At 33.7% G+C, this 12,018-nt stretch overlaps 1 protein-coding gene across 2 annotated transcripts; it reads right to left on the minus strand.

The window, feature by feature from the left end:
• Window positions 1–223: 223 nt before the first annotated feature.
• On the minus strand, window positions 224–3,628 carry LOC130726634 (glycerol-3-phosphate acyltransferase 1-like). Of its 2 annotated transcripts, XM_057577937.1 has the most exons (3): window positions 2,744–3,628; window positions 803–1,671; window positions 224–403 (listed from the first exon to the last, which is right to left on the minus strand). In XM_057577937.1, the coding sequence occupies exons 1-3, from the start codon at window positions 3,455–3,457 to the stop codon at window positions 319–321; spliced, it is 1,668 nt and encodes a 555-aa protein (XP_057433920.1). In that variant the 5' UTR covers window positions 3,458–3,628; the 3' UTR covers window positions 224–318. The 2 variants fall into 2 exon arrangements, with proteins under 2 accessions (XP_057433920.1, XP_057433921.1); XM_057577938.1 differs by lacking the exon at window positions 224–403 and having other exon boundaries at window positions 643–1,671; window positions 2,744–3,624.
• Window positions 3,629–12,018: the final 8,390 nt, after the last annotated feature.

Genomic DNA, 12,018 nt, shown 5'->3' on the forward strand with positions numbered 1-12,018 from the left:
AAAGCATAACTTTTTAACCGAGTTTGAATCAGTTGAGAGAACACAACACATAATTGTTTTGAGCATATAGCTGATGAAGAGGTAACAGACAAAGACAAGCTTTGCGTACAACTGCTACTCTGCTAGTCTTATTGTTGGTTTCTCACCCAATTTAGAATTGCTACGATCTGTGGTGTGTGAATCATTTCTTACTAAGATTTTCAAATCTCTCAAATTAGTAAGTTCTTCGTTCTTCTCATTTTCTTCTTGTATTGCATAGTTGCATGTTAGGAGGTAGCGAAAGTCGAAAACTTTCCCTCTTAGGTTGTTTCGTCGTTGTCAGACGGTTGACGTCTCCCTTTCTCCGTCCCTTTCTCCGTTGTTGCGTGCGGTTTGGGTTGTTGGAAACTTAGGCTTTAGGCCGCTGTGTTGGGAGGCAATAGGTAAAGGCGTCATCTTTGTGGTTCCTTGAAGGTGTCACTGTTATGCTAATAATGTTTACAGATGTGTTCATGATAATTATTGAGTGACAAATTACTCAAGAGTTATGGGTTGAAATGCTAGATGGTGAAGGATAGAAATGAGTCATTTGATATAACCATTTAATTCCACATTTATATATATGCTTTCCTTAATTATTAATAGGAGTTTTAGGTGCATTAGTATCTTCAAAAGAGTGTGTTACTATTTTTCAATAACTTAATATCTAATAGCATATGCATGTTTGGTTTCATCATGCCAGTGGAATTGGCACTTACAGTTGATTAATATAAGTTGAACACTAACTCAAATGAATGAGAAACTTCATTGCAAGATTTTTCACCTCTCTTTTTCTTGAACAACTCCTTCATTCCCAGCCAGCATCATATATTTATCCTTCCTTGTAAGGTTGGTGCAGTCAAATCCCAAAGCATCACCCAACTGTCTCTGGATATAGTTTGCCACTTCATAAGCACACTCTCCACCACCACATGTGTGTTCCTCAGGAACCTTTCCAAGTATCTCAATGTGATAACTAGGCCTTGGATTCATGAAAAAGAAAAGTGGGTCCAAGCACTTCAACCCACTAGCTGTGGTCCCATAGAACATGCTCACATGAACATTAACAGCAACAGGGACAACCACATCAGCCAATTCTGCAAAAAGAGAACTGAACCTTAACAAATATGGCTCCCTGCAAGTTGTTCCTTCAGGGCACACCACCAAATCCCCTTCACTAAGCAGCTTCTGCATGGTTTCCCTATCTTTTTCTCTGTCCCTTGTCAATCTCATTGTCCTAATTGGTGATATGAACTCTGAAACTTTACTTAAGCTGTATGTGACAGCAGTTAGAGGCTTCCCCAAACACAAGCTAAGAAAAACAGGATCCAAGAGGGTCCTGTGTGTGCAAACATAGAGGACCCCTTTCTCTGATCTTTGAGGGTTGCTACAGTCTTTGACATTCAGATCTATGCCACTCCATATTACTAATGCTAATGTCCATTTGTGACATAGGAAAATTCCCAGAAGCATTCTGTAAATGGCTAAAAGAACTCCAATTGGGAGCCAAATGAACATGCAAAGTGTTGCTGAAGGAGTAGGAAAGAATGCTAGCCTTCCATCATGAAATATCACAGGCTTTGGGTATTTTTCCCTTGGCAATAGCATAACTGAGCCTGGATCACACTCTTCATTGTTCACCACATAAGCTTCCTGTCATTATCATGTAGCTGGAGTATTAAATATATAGAATTATAGAAATTCAATACATTTTAATCTAAATGTGATAAAATAGATATTATTTGCTATATTGAACCAACTAGTCTAAAATCAACATGCCAGAGCCAGAAGGTCAAATAATAACGTTTATCTGTGAACTAACACAGACTTTATTGTGATGATTGCTTGGTATATTCTTCAGTCTTTTATCCTTATAGGTGGCCACCAAACACCGACACATTAGTTAAACAGTTTACCTAAACGGTTTCAACATCATCTTTCCCCAATGGTGTCTCAACGATTTCTTGTTTTCACCAATCAAATCTTCACCAAACTCCAAACAAATTTACATGATTATCTTTAGTTGATATGTCAACATTTTATCAATGAGGCAGAGAATAGTACACAGTTTTGGAATTGAAGATTTCATACCAGTTAAACAAGATTATGATTCTCTCAAGTCACATAGCAATGTCAAATATTTAAAAGGTCTCATCTATGTAATACATACAAAAAAATATCACTGAGGGAGTTTCCACGTGAGAAGTTCCTGATCTAGTTAAATAGTACTGGACCTAAGTTTAGTGCCATGACAAGCATATATATTCTGAGTTCTTATAGATAGACATATCATTTATGCAGACACCCTTCAATCCACTAACGAGTATGTCTGAATGGTGTTATATAAATGCGTATGTATGTCCATGAATTTTTATCAATATTCTTTATCTTTGCTCTGAGTGAAAACATCTAGAAACTAACAATATGTTCGAACTGAGGGTGTTGAAGAAAAATGTATAAGAGATGGAAAACTTTGCATTTTTAAATCAAGATGTATATAATGTTATTAAAAATAAGTAGGAAAAGAACATTGAAGTCCATAATAATCTATCATTTTATACCTTCCATAGTATAAGGTTTTTTCATTAGATAATATTTGTTTGATATGAAAAAGTTATCCTTTTTCTTCATCCGGACATGCCCTTAATTAGAAAGTTTATATAGTTTATACCAAGACATTAAATACTAGTTTCAGATAAGCTAATTAAGCTAGTTTGAGATATACCTTGCAATGAGAGATAAAAACCTGATCATGAACACTTGAGCTAACAATCCCTATGTCAGGCTTTTTATCACCAAAATAATCCTTGAGAGCACTATGCTTCACAATCAAACCTTTCCCAGAGAGCAAACCAGTGAAGTAACAGCCAACAGTGTGCAACTCTGTAGCAATAACATCATCAGCATTCAAATATTCCTTGAGAAATCCTTCAACCATCATTCTAGGTACAGCAGAGAAGAAAACTCTAGTCCCTGCAGAAGCCAGAATCTCATAAGCCTGAAGGTTGAGATTCTCCATGTAAAACTTTGGCAAAACTACCCTTGCAGCCATGTCCATGTCCTTTATTCTGAGCCCACAAAATGAGATGAAGATCATGACCTTAAGCTTCAGTTCATAGTTTAAAATCCACAGGACAGGACAGGAACAGAGTAATAGAAGTGCTCTGAAAATGCTGCCACCTTCAAAGGCAACTAACATGAAATAGGGAAAGAATGAATTATAGGATCTTAAGATCACCCCATGAATGTCACAAGCAACCAAATCAAATTTTACAGTGCTAGGGGAAGATGAAGGTTTCTGAAGTGGTTTTGATGACTCATGATGACTCAAATGAAACACATGACTCTTTATTTTCCTTGCTGCTTTATAACATGAGTTAACAAGCACATGGTACAAGAGCCATTTTGCAAGCCTTAGGAGCACCAATGGGAACACCATAATTCTCTTTCTGTTTCTCTCAGAAGCCTGTAAAGTTTATGGTACTTGAAATGTAGCAGGATTAAAGGAAAATTAGTTAGGTGAGAGTGCAAAAGCAGTATAGCAGAGAATATTTATAGTCATTAACAATGGTACCATTGAAGGAGAAGGTAGAGTGTAGCAGCATTGGTTAACCACACTGCTTACATTTACTAACTCCACACTACTTGCAAGTTGCAATATTAACTATCACAGGCTTCTGAAGTGGTTAAAACAATTCTTAATTTCTTATGATAAAAATTATATATATATATATATGGTCTATTGAATGAAAAAAAATGTGATAGAAATGAATGAAAATCATACCATCTTCTTATACATGAATAATCAAATTTTATTTTACTTAAAAATTAAAATCAATCACATGGTTATAAAATGTACAGCTGAAGTTTCCCTCTTCCAATGTTATTTCTTTTCTTTGTTAAGAACTGATTGTGTAGTTTGTTTCAATTTTCCAAATGTAAGAAGAAAAAAAAGTGAAATATTGAACTCTCATCACTCTTAATCTTGATCATACCACATTTGTTCCAGAATGTTTATTGTTTAAAAGTGTGCACAGTGAGTAATATGACATTTATTGTTATAAAACTTGACTGAAGTACCTTTATAATATATTTTTCTAAATTTACATGTTATTGTCGGCTTTTGTTGGCTCGACTATTGTACCCATGTTGAGAGGTCTCAACTTTTTCTATATTAATATATCTTTTACTTCATAAAACATATCACTGAATTTCTTTCAGTAAGGATAATTTAGAAAAATCAACATTAACAATTTAGTAGAATTAATTAAAAGTAACTTGTAAATAAAAATATGGAGTAATTATGTTTTCTCCCAAGTGGTGGTTTTAAAAAAGACTATTCTTTGAAAAGCCACACAAAATTAATTACAGTATTAGTTGAGAGTACATAAAGGAGTAGTTGTTCGTTGCTTAAGTTTAAAGACGTATTTAAGAGGCGTACGCATTAATGATAGTCTTTGCCTACTTTTTGCATTTTACCCCTTATCTCATTTCACATGATTTGTGTGGTTGGATTAAAATTGTAATCATCTGAATTTAATTGGCACGTATTTATCTGGTAAAGAGTTTTGCACTCGTTCAATTAATAGTTATATAATAGATAGTTATGGTTAAATCAGTCTATCGACGAAAAAATGATATTTAGTGGCGGTCAAAAATAGCCAGTGGTTATAAAAATGACCGTCATTAAACGTTATTTTTTCGCTGAGGGGCTAAAATCAAACTCATTTACGAAATTAGGCGACAAAAATGATTATTTCCTAAAATGATGATAACAAATTGATATAAATTGATAAAATTATAATATTTGTCTCAATCTTTATTATTATAGAAATTTAATAAATTTGGTCATTTCAATTATTAAGTTTTCTACCATCATTCAATCTCATTTATGAATTAAGATAAATTCAAAAATGTGGAAAATGTTGATAACAAATTTATATAAATTGATACAATCACAAAATCATCAATCTATATAGAAACTTAATAAATTTAGTCTCAAAATTTAGTTATTACAGTTATTAAGTTTCCTAGTATCATTCAATCTCATTTATAAACTAAGACAAATTCAATTTTTTTGAAAAAGTGATGATTTTAAAAAATTGATACAATTACAAAATTATCGATCTTAATATTTATTATTATTGAAACTTTATAACTTTGGTCCCAAAATTTGGTCATTACATTTATTACGTTCCTAACATCATTCAATTTCATTTATAAATTATATTTTTGATCCCTAGAATATATACCATTTATGATTTTAGTTCTTTTAAAATATTTTCCCAATTTTCATCCCTGAATTATCTAACATTCTAACTTTTCATCACTAAAATATATAATATTTTGTTTTTAGTCCTTAGCGTTAAGTTTTCCATCCAAATGTTATGGAAGTCCAAGTAGCGTTGTGATATTCATCTTTTAATGTCATTTGCTAGAAAATTACACTTTTTTTTGTTGTCGCATCGAAAGATTAGTAAATTACACATGGTTGTCAGAACCGGACCGGACCGGCCGGTTCGACCGTTCTGACCGAGAACCGGACCCTTGGCCGGTACGGTCCTCCCTCATAACCGGAAGTAGTAAAAACCGGTCAAAAACCGTTAAACCGGTTAAAAAACCGGTAAACCGGTCAAAACCGGTGGTTCAGCGGTTTAAAACGGTTCAGTATTGTTTACCAAAAATGAAAACATGTACCACGCGCATGATGGGCATTCGAGACACGACCTGTGACTATTGGATATATTGAAAAGGAGAGCCACACGCGCTTGAACAAGGAAAAAAGCTGATACTCAGTTTTACTTTTATGTCTCACACGCACCCCAACATTACCTTTTTTTACTTTCTCCATAAAATTTCCCATTCCCTATGGCACCTACTGAACGTCATCTCACCACTTCCACCTTCTTTTCAACACTTTCCTTTTATTTTAGACCATCCACAATGGTTAAACAAAAAATGTTTTGTTTAACCCTTTTCTACCCCACTTTTTCTCTTCCCAACACTCCACATCATCTTCTCTCTCCAATTCAACAAACTTTCAACAATTACCCACTCCAATGGTTTTGTTTAACTCTCAACACCCTACCCCACCACTCACCACTCACCCTACCCCACCACTTTTTTATTTCACATTTTTATTTAATTTTATATTTTTGTTTTTATAATTACATAAAATTACAATTATCGATTTAAATTAAATTAAAACAATAAACACTTAACGATTTTATTTTTTTTAAATATAGACTTTTTTTTTAAAATATAGACTATAATTTTTTTTTTCTTAACTTAAAACGCAAGACAACAAACTAAGCATACAAGAATTTATTTTATTTTCTTAAAATAAAATGCAAGACAACAAACTAAGCACACAATATCTTAAAATGCAAGACAAGGAAAAACTAAGCACACAACACACAAATAACGTAAATAGTACGATACAAATCATCTTCAATCCTGAGACATTCCAAACTTTGCCCAGATGTGCTTCACTAGATCTGCTTGCAGTTCATGATGAACATTTGAATCACGCAACTCGGATCTAGCACGCACATGATTTGCAAAAGCGGGTAAAACCTCGGTCGAGTATGGTTGCTGTGTACTAGATCCACCTTCCCCAGATTGCTCAAAATCGGTCCAACGTTGAGCATATGTATCTCGTTCATCCTCGACAATCATATTATGTAATATGATGCATGACCTCATAATGATACTCAAGTCATCTATGTCCCACAAGCGAGCTGGTTCACGGATGATTTTAAAACGAGCTTGAAGAACTCCAAATGCACGTTCGATGTCCTTCCGACATCCCTCCTGAACTTTTGCAAATAACTTATCGGGTTCACTTTGAGGAAGTCTAATCGTTTTGCTCTTAGGAGTGATTTCATTGACTTCATTATCAGCTGACCCGCCACCAAGATTGACTTGTGTTGAAAATTCCGGAAATTCCGCTACATCAACACTCGGAACATTTTCAGGAACCACTGGCATATAACCACTAGACTGAGGTGTTTGAGATGAATATCTCACAGATCCATAAGATGGATGAGAGTTTGGAACAATTGATGACTGGTTAAAATTTTGTATGTTTTGAGGAGGTTGGTACGAATATTGATTCGGATCTGGATAATAGTTTGGATTTCGAGGACGTTGGTTGGAGAATTGATGGGGGACTTGATAATAGTTTGGATTTTGAGGACGTTGGTTGAACAATTGATGTGGGACTTGATAATTGGTGGGATTTTGAGGATGTTGGTAAGAAATTTGATTTGGATCTTCATAGTTGTTGTGGTTTTGGTTGTAAAATGGGTTGTTTGAAGAATTCTGGGTGTTGAAATGGGGATTGTTGGGATCCATTTCAATACAAATGCTAATAGATAGATAAATAAGATGGTGAGAGAGATAATAAGAGAGTGAAAAAACTTGGTTTTTTTTTCTGTGTCCAAATCAAACGAACCAAGTCTCTATTTATAGAGAAAAAAAAATCATGAATTTTGGTATAATTTTTTTTTTTCAGAAAATATTTTTTTTGATGAAATAATTGAGTTCAAAAGATAAGGAAAAACGAAATCCGGACTGACCAACCACAGGCTGCCACGTGGCAGGGGCAGAAAAAGCCGTCTTCTCTCTCCTACAGACAAGGCGCGTCACGCGCCTTGTCTGCGCGTGCTGTACACGCGCCTGCGGTGGCCACTGGCCTTGCGCCACGTGGCACACCGCAGGCTCCTTTTTTTTGTTGAATATCTTCAACATTTTCTCCCTCTCTCTCCTCTTTCAACTAAATCCAACAACCATTAAAACACTTCAACAAACTTCAACACACTTCAACAAACAATTAAACCATCCATTGTGGATGGTCTTAGTCTTATACACTATTCACTATTTTCACTTTCTTACGTTACTCATGTCCATTTCCAACTTTTGGTATTTTGCACTCACTTACTACTCATTGGATATAAAATAGTGTAATAGAATACCAATCATTTTACTTCATAGTTAATAATATTCAATAAAATAGCTTGTAATTTTTATTCCTTTAATCTATTATTGTGAAGTTATAATTAATCTTATGTATCATTATTTTGAATCTATTATTTTAGTTGTGTAACTCTGACTATATTGTGTAATTTATATTTGTAGTTTGATGTTTTTCTTTTTTTTTCTCAATAATATTACATTATATGTTATATATTTATTTAAAAATAATATTAATTAATTGATAGCGATAAAAACGGTTGGACCACGGTTCAACTACGGTTGAACCAATGAACCGTGAACCAGTGCCCTCACCGGTTTGATCACCGGTTCGGTTTTGATAACCTTGGTCATTTGTCAATTTAGGTTAAATTTTATGGTTTATTTACATCAGATATGTAATTTAAATAAACTTTAAAATTTAACTTAAATTGACAGATGACATCAAATATGTAATTTACTGGCAAAGAAAATTAAAAGAATCATGGCTATGTGGACTTCCATTGCATTTGGATGGAAAACGTGACGTTAACTACCAAAAACAAAATGTTGGATATTTCAAAGATGAAAAACTTAAAAAAATATGTTAAAGGACTAAAATCAGAAATGGTGTATATTTTAGGGACCAAAAATATATTTAAGCCTATAAATTAAGACAAATTCAATTTTTTTGAAAATGATAAGTTCCTAAATTGATGATAACAAATGATAGAAATTGATACAATTACAAAATCATTGATCTCAATTTTTAAAATTTGGTCATTATGATTATTAAGTTTCCTAACATCATTCAATCTAATTTTATAAATTAAGACAAATTCAAAATTTTTGAAAATGATGTTTTCCTAAAATGGTGATAACAAATTGATACAATTACAAAATTGTCAATCTCAATCTTTATTATTATCGAAACTTATAAATTTGGTCTCAAAATTTGGGTATTAAGTTTCCTAACACCATTCAATCTCGTTTATAACTTAAGACAAATTCAAAAAAATTGAAAATGATTTCCTAAAATGATGATAAAAAATTTATATAATTACAAAAATCATTATGAATAACTTATTCTCCAATCATCTCAATAACTTTCAAGAAAATAAGACTTTCTTAGTAAGAAAATCAATAATAAAATGAGATAATGGTCATATTAGCCCCTCTGTTTGTAACGGAAATGACTTAGGCTATGTTTGGCACGTCTAGTTGATAAGCTAGCTGAAAGCTGAAAAACTACCTGATAGCTGAAAAACTAGCGGAAAGGTGAAAGCTGATAAGCTAGCTGAAAGCTGAAAAAATACCTGATAGCTGAAAAACTAGCGGAAAGGTAAAAGCTGATAAGCTAGCTGAAAGCTGAAAAAATACCTGATAGCTGAAAAACTAGCGGAAAGGTAAAAGCTGATAAGCTAGCTGAAAGCTGAAAAGCTACGTAATTGGAACAAAAGTGTTGGGTAAAACTTGCTGTTGAACAAGCTGAAAGTGTAAAATGACATAAAAAGACATACTTGTATAATTCTTTTTATATTTAACATTACTTTATTTTCACATTAATACCTATATGATATTAATATTAAAATTATTATAAATACTTTAATTTCACTCAAGTTATTTATCATCTTAAAAATATAATATTAATTTTTACTTATTTAATTTTCTATATTTTTATAAAATTAAATAGAATAAAACCAATAATTTGTAAATTTTCATATAAAGATGAAGAAAAAAAATTTGTAATATAAAATTATTTGTTTAATTCCAAAGTAGTAATTATTTGTGTGCGGGAACGGTATGAATATGAGACAAGTGTAATAACTGATAAGTAAAAAGGTTTTGTAAAAAACATATAAGGCTAAAGGTGGAATTTTAATAAAATAATAAGGATAAAAATGAGAATATAGTTAATAAGCTATAAGCTTTAAGCTACCTGAGATAGCTTATAGCTTAAAGCTTTAAGCTACTGAAATAAGCTCCTTCACCAAACACTTTTATAGAGCTTTTAAGCTAGTCAAATAAGCTATAAGCTAACTGAAATGGCATGCCAAACATAGCCTTATTGTCCAATCATCTCAATAACCTTGAAGAAAATAAGACTTTCTTTAGTAAGAAAATTAATAATAAAAAGGGATAATGTTCATATTAGTTCCTCTATTTGTAATGGAATTTGATTTGAGTTCCTCCCCGAAAAATATTTTGGTTTTTATCCCTCTGGTTGCACCTAGTTTGGATTTGGTCCTCACCAAAGGGTAGAGCTCCAGCGAGACTGCTAAGTAGACGATGACGTGATTTTATCCACGTTATTTTTAATTAAATTTTAATACCACAAATATATTTAATGATTAAATTTCATTAAAATTATTAATTACAAAAAAAATTGAAAAAAAATTAATCCAAGAAAAATGGCATCAGTTTATTTTATTTTTTTGACAGCAAAAGTTTATTGATAGAAAGGTTCTTGGGAACAACCCTCCCAAGTGAGGAAACAAAATCAAAGTGAGAAAGTAGCTCAAACAACCACTAACTCATCTAAGAAGGAAAAAAGCAACAGAGCAGAAACAAAGTTAAACGAGCCCAAAGAAAGAAAAGAAATAGAACAAAAAGCAAGACAGTAGCTAGAACCAGCTAAAAAGAACCTCACACCAAAGGTAATCTCACGGTTTCAAATAGCCCCTCCAATAGCACTACAATTCACCTTCCTCAAACATGTAAAACAGACCCACTTCCTACCATAGCTCAGTCACCAAGTTCCAAAGTCTATACTCTATAGGCATCAGTTTATTTTGGTAAGCCAAAATTTAATAATAAAAAGTAAAAGGAATGCTCAACCCAAAACAAAAGTAAGCAAAGAAATTTTTTTTAAAAAAATAGAATACAAGAGGTGTGAAAAAGAAGCCTAAAATACTCTTTAACAAAGTGCAATACTAGATCCAAGACCTACATCAAACACCCAACTCGTGAGCTAGCATTGAGGGAAAATTGTAACTTGAAGAAATCCATTCCTTATAACGCATGCTTAGACCAGCCAGAACATGCGTTTAAAAGATCTCCAAATCTAAATTGTTGTCGTGGTCAACCCTGTACAAATCAACAAATTATTACTGGTGAAGTCTCCGAATAAGTCAGTTAACCTCTTCTACTCCCTTGATTCCCAAGACCTTGCCCTCAAGGTTGCTGCTCAAATCATATAATTTTTATTATTGGGGGACTAGTGCAGCCTCAACATTCATGGGAAGGCAACAAACATCGATGAATAATAAGCAAGACAACATGATAAATATTAAACTAAAACTCCCCTATTCATAAGATGATAATTATTGAAAAATTTGGGTACGTAGTTCAACTTATCAAATCTTAGGGCAGCCCCTCTAACAGTGAAACTCTGGAGAGGTTCTTGATGCTCTGGGAGAGAGACGTATGGTTTCACGTCCTGACCGCAATTGCGGCGGCTTCACCCATAAATTGTAAACAGGTCCGAAATTCAGCTCTGCCGGCCTTACCTGCTTCGTCGGTTTATTACCCTCCCGAAACTGCTCAGCCTTGGACCTCATAAAGCTCAAATTCGTCAGGCTATAAGTTACCTCATTCCACTTCTTTAGCGCCTCCTCTCTGAGTAGTGGCGGGTCGTCGGAGAAGTTGATGATGATCTCTTGGAGATAAGTTAGTATAGAGTTGGTCAACTCCGCTGACATCTCATCTTGCTTCACCAGTATATCCTTCAACCTCATCAACCTATCCAACCTATTGATGTTCTTAAGCTGCTCAGAATAGATGATTTCCTGCGGCAAGGTGGGGTAGGACGGCGGCGGTGGCGGCGGCGCCGCAGGCAGCACCAAGAGATTATTGATTGTCTCATTTAGAAAAACTTGTCTGGAATTTATCTTCTCCGACAAGAGTCGAGCATCAATAGCGTATCTATCCCTTAAACTCAATAAACTGACAGTTAACTGCTTCCACTTTTTCTCAAATGGCTCAGTGTGTTTGGAAATGGAGGAAGAGGAGAACGGGATTGGGTTTGAGGAAGGGGAGACATAGTTG

The sequence above is a fragment of the Lotus japonicus genome, chromosome 6 (genome assembly GCF_012489685.1).
Source record: "Lotus japonicus ecotype B-129 chromosome 6, LjGifu_v1.2".
Classification (NCBI taxonomy): domain Eukaryota; kingdom Viridiplantae; phylum Streptophyta; class Magnoliopsida; order Fabales; family Fabaceae; genus Lotus; species Lotus japonicus.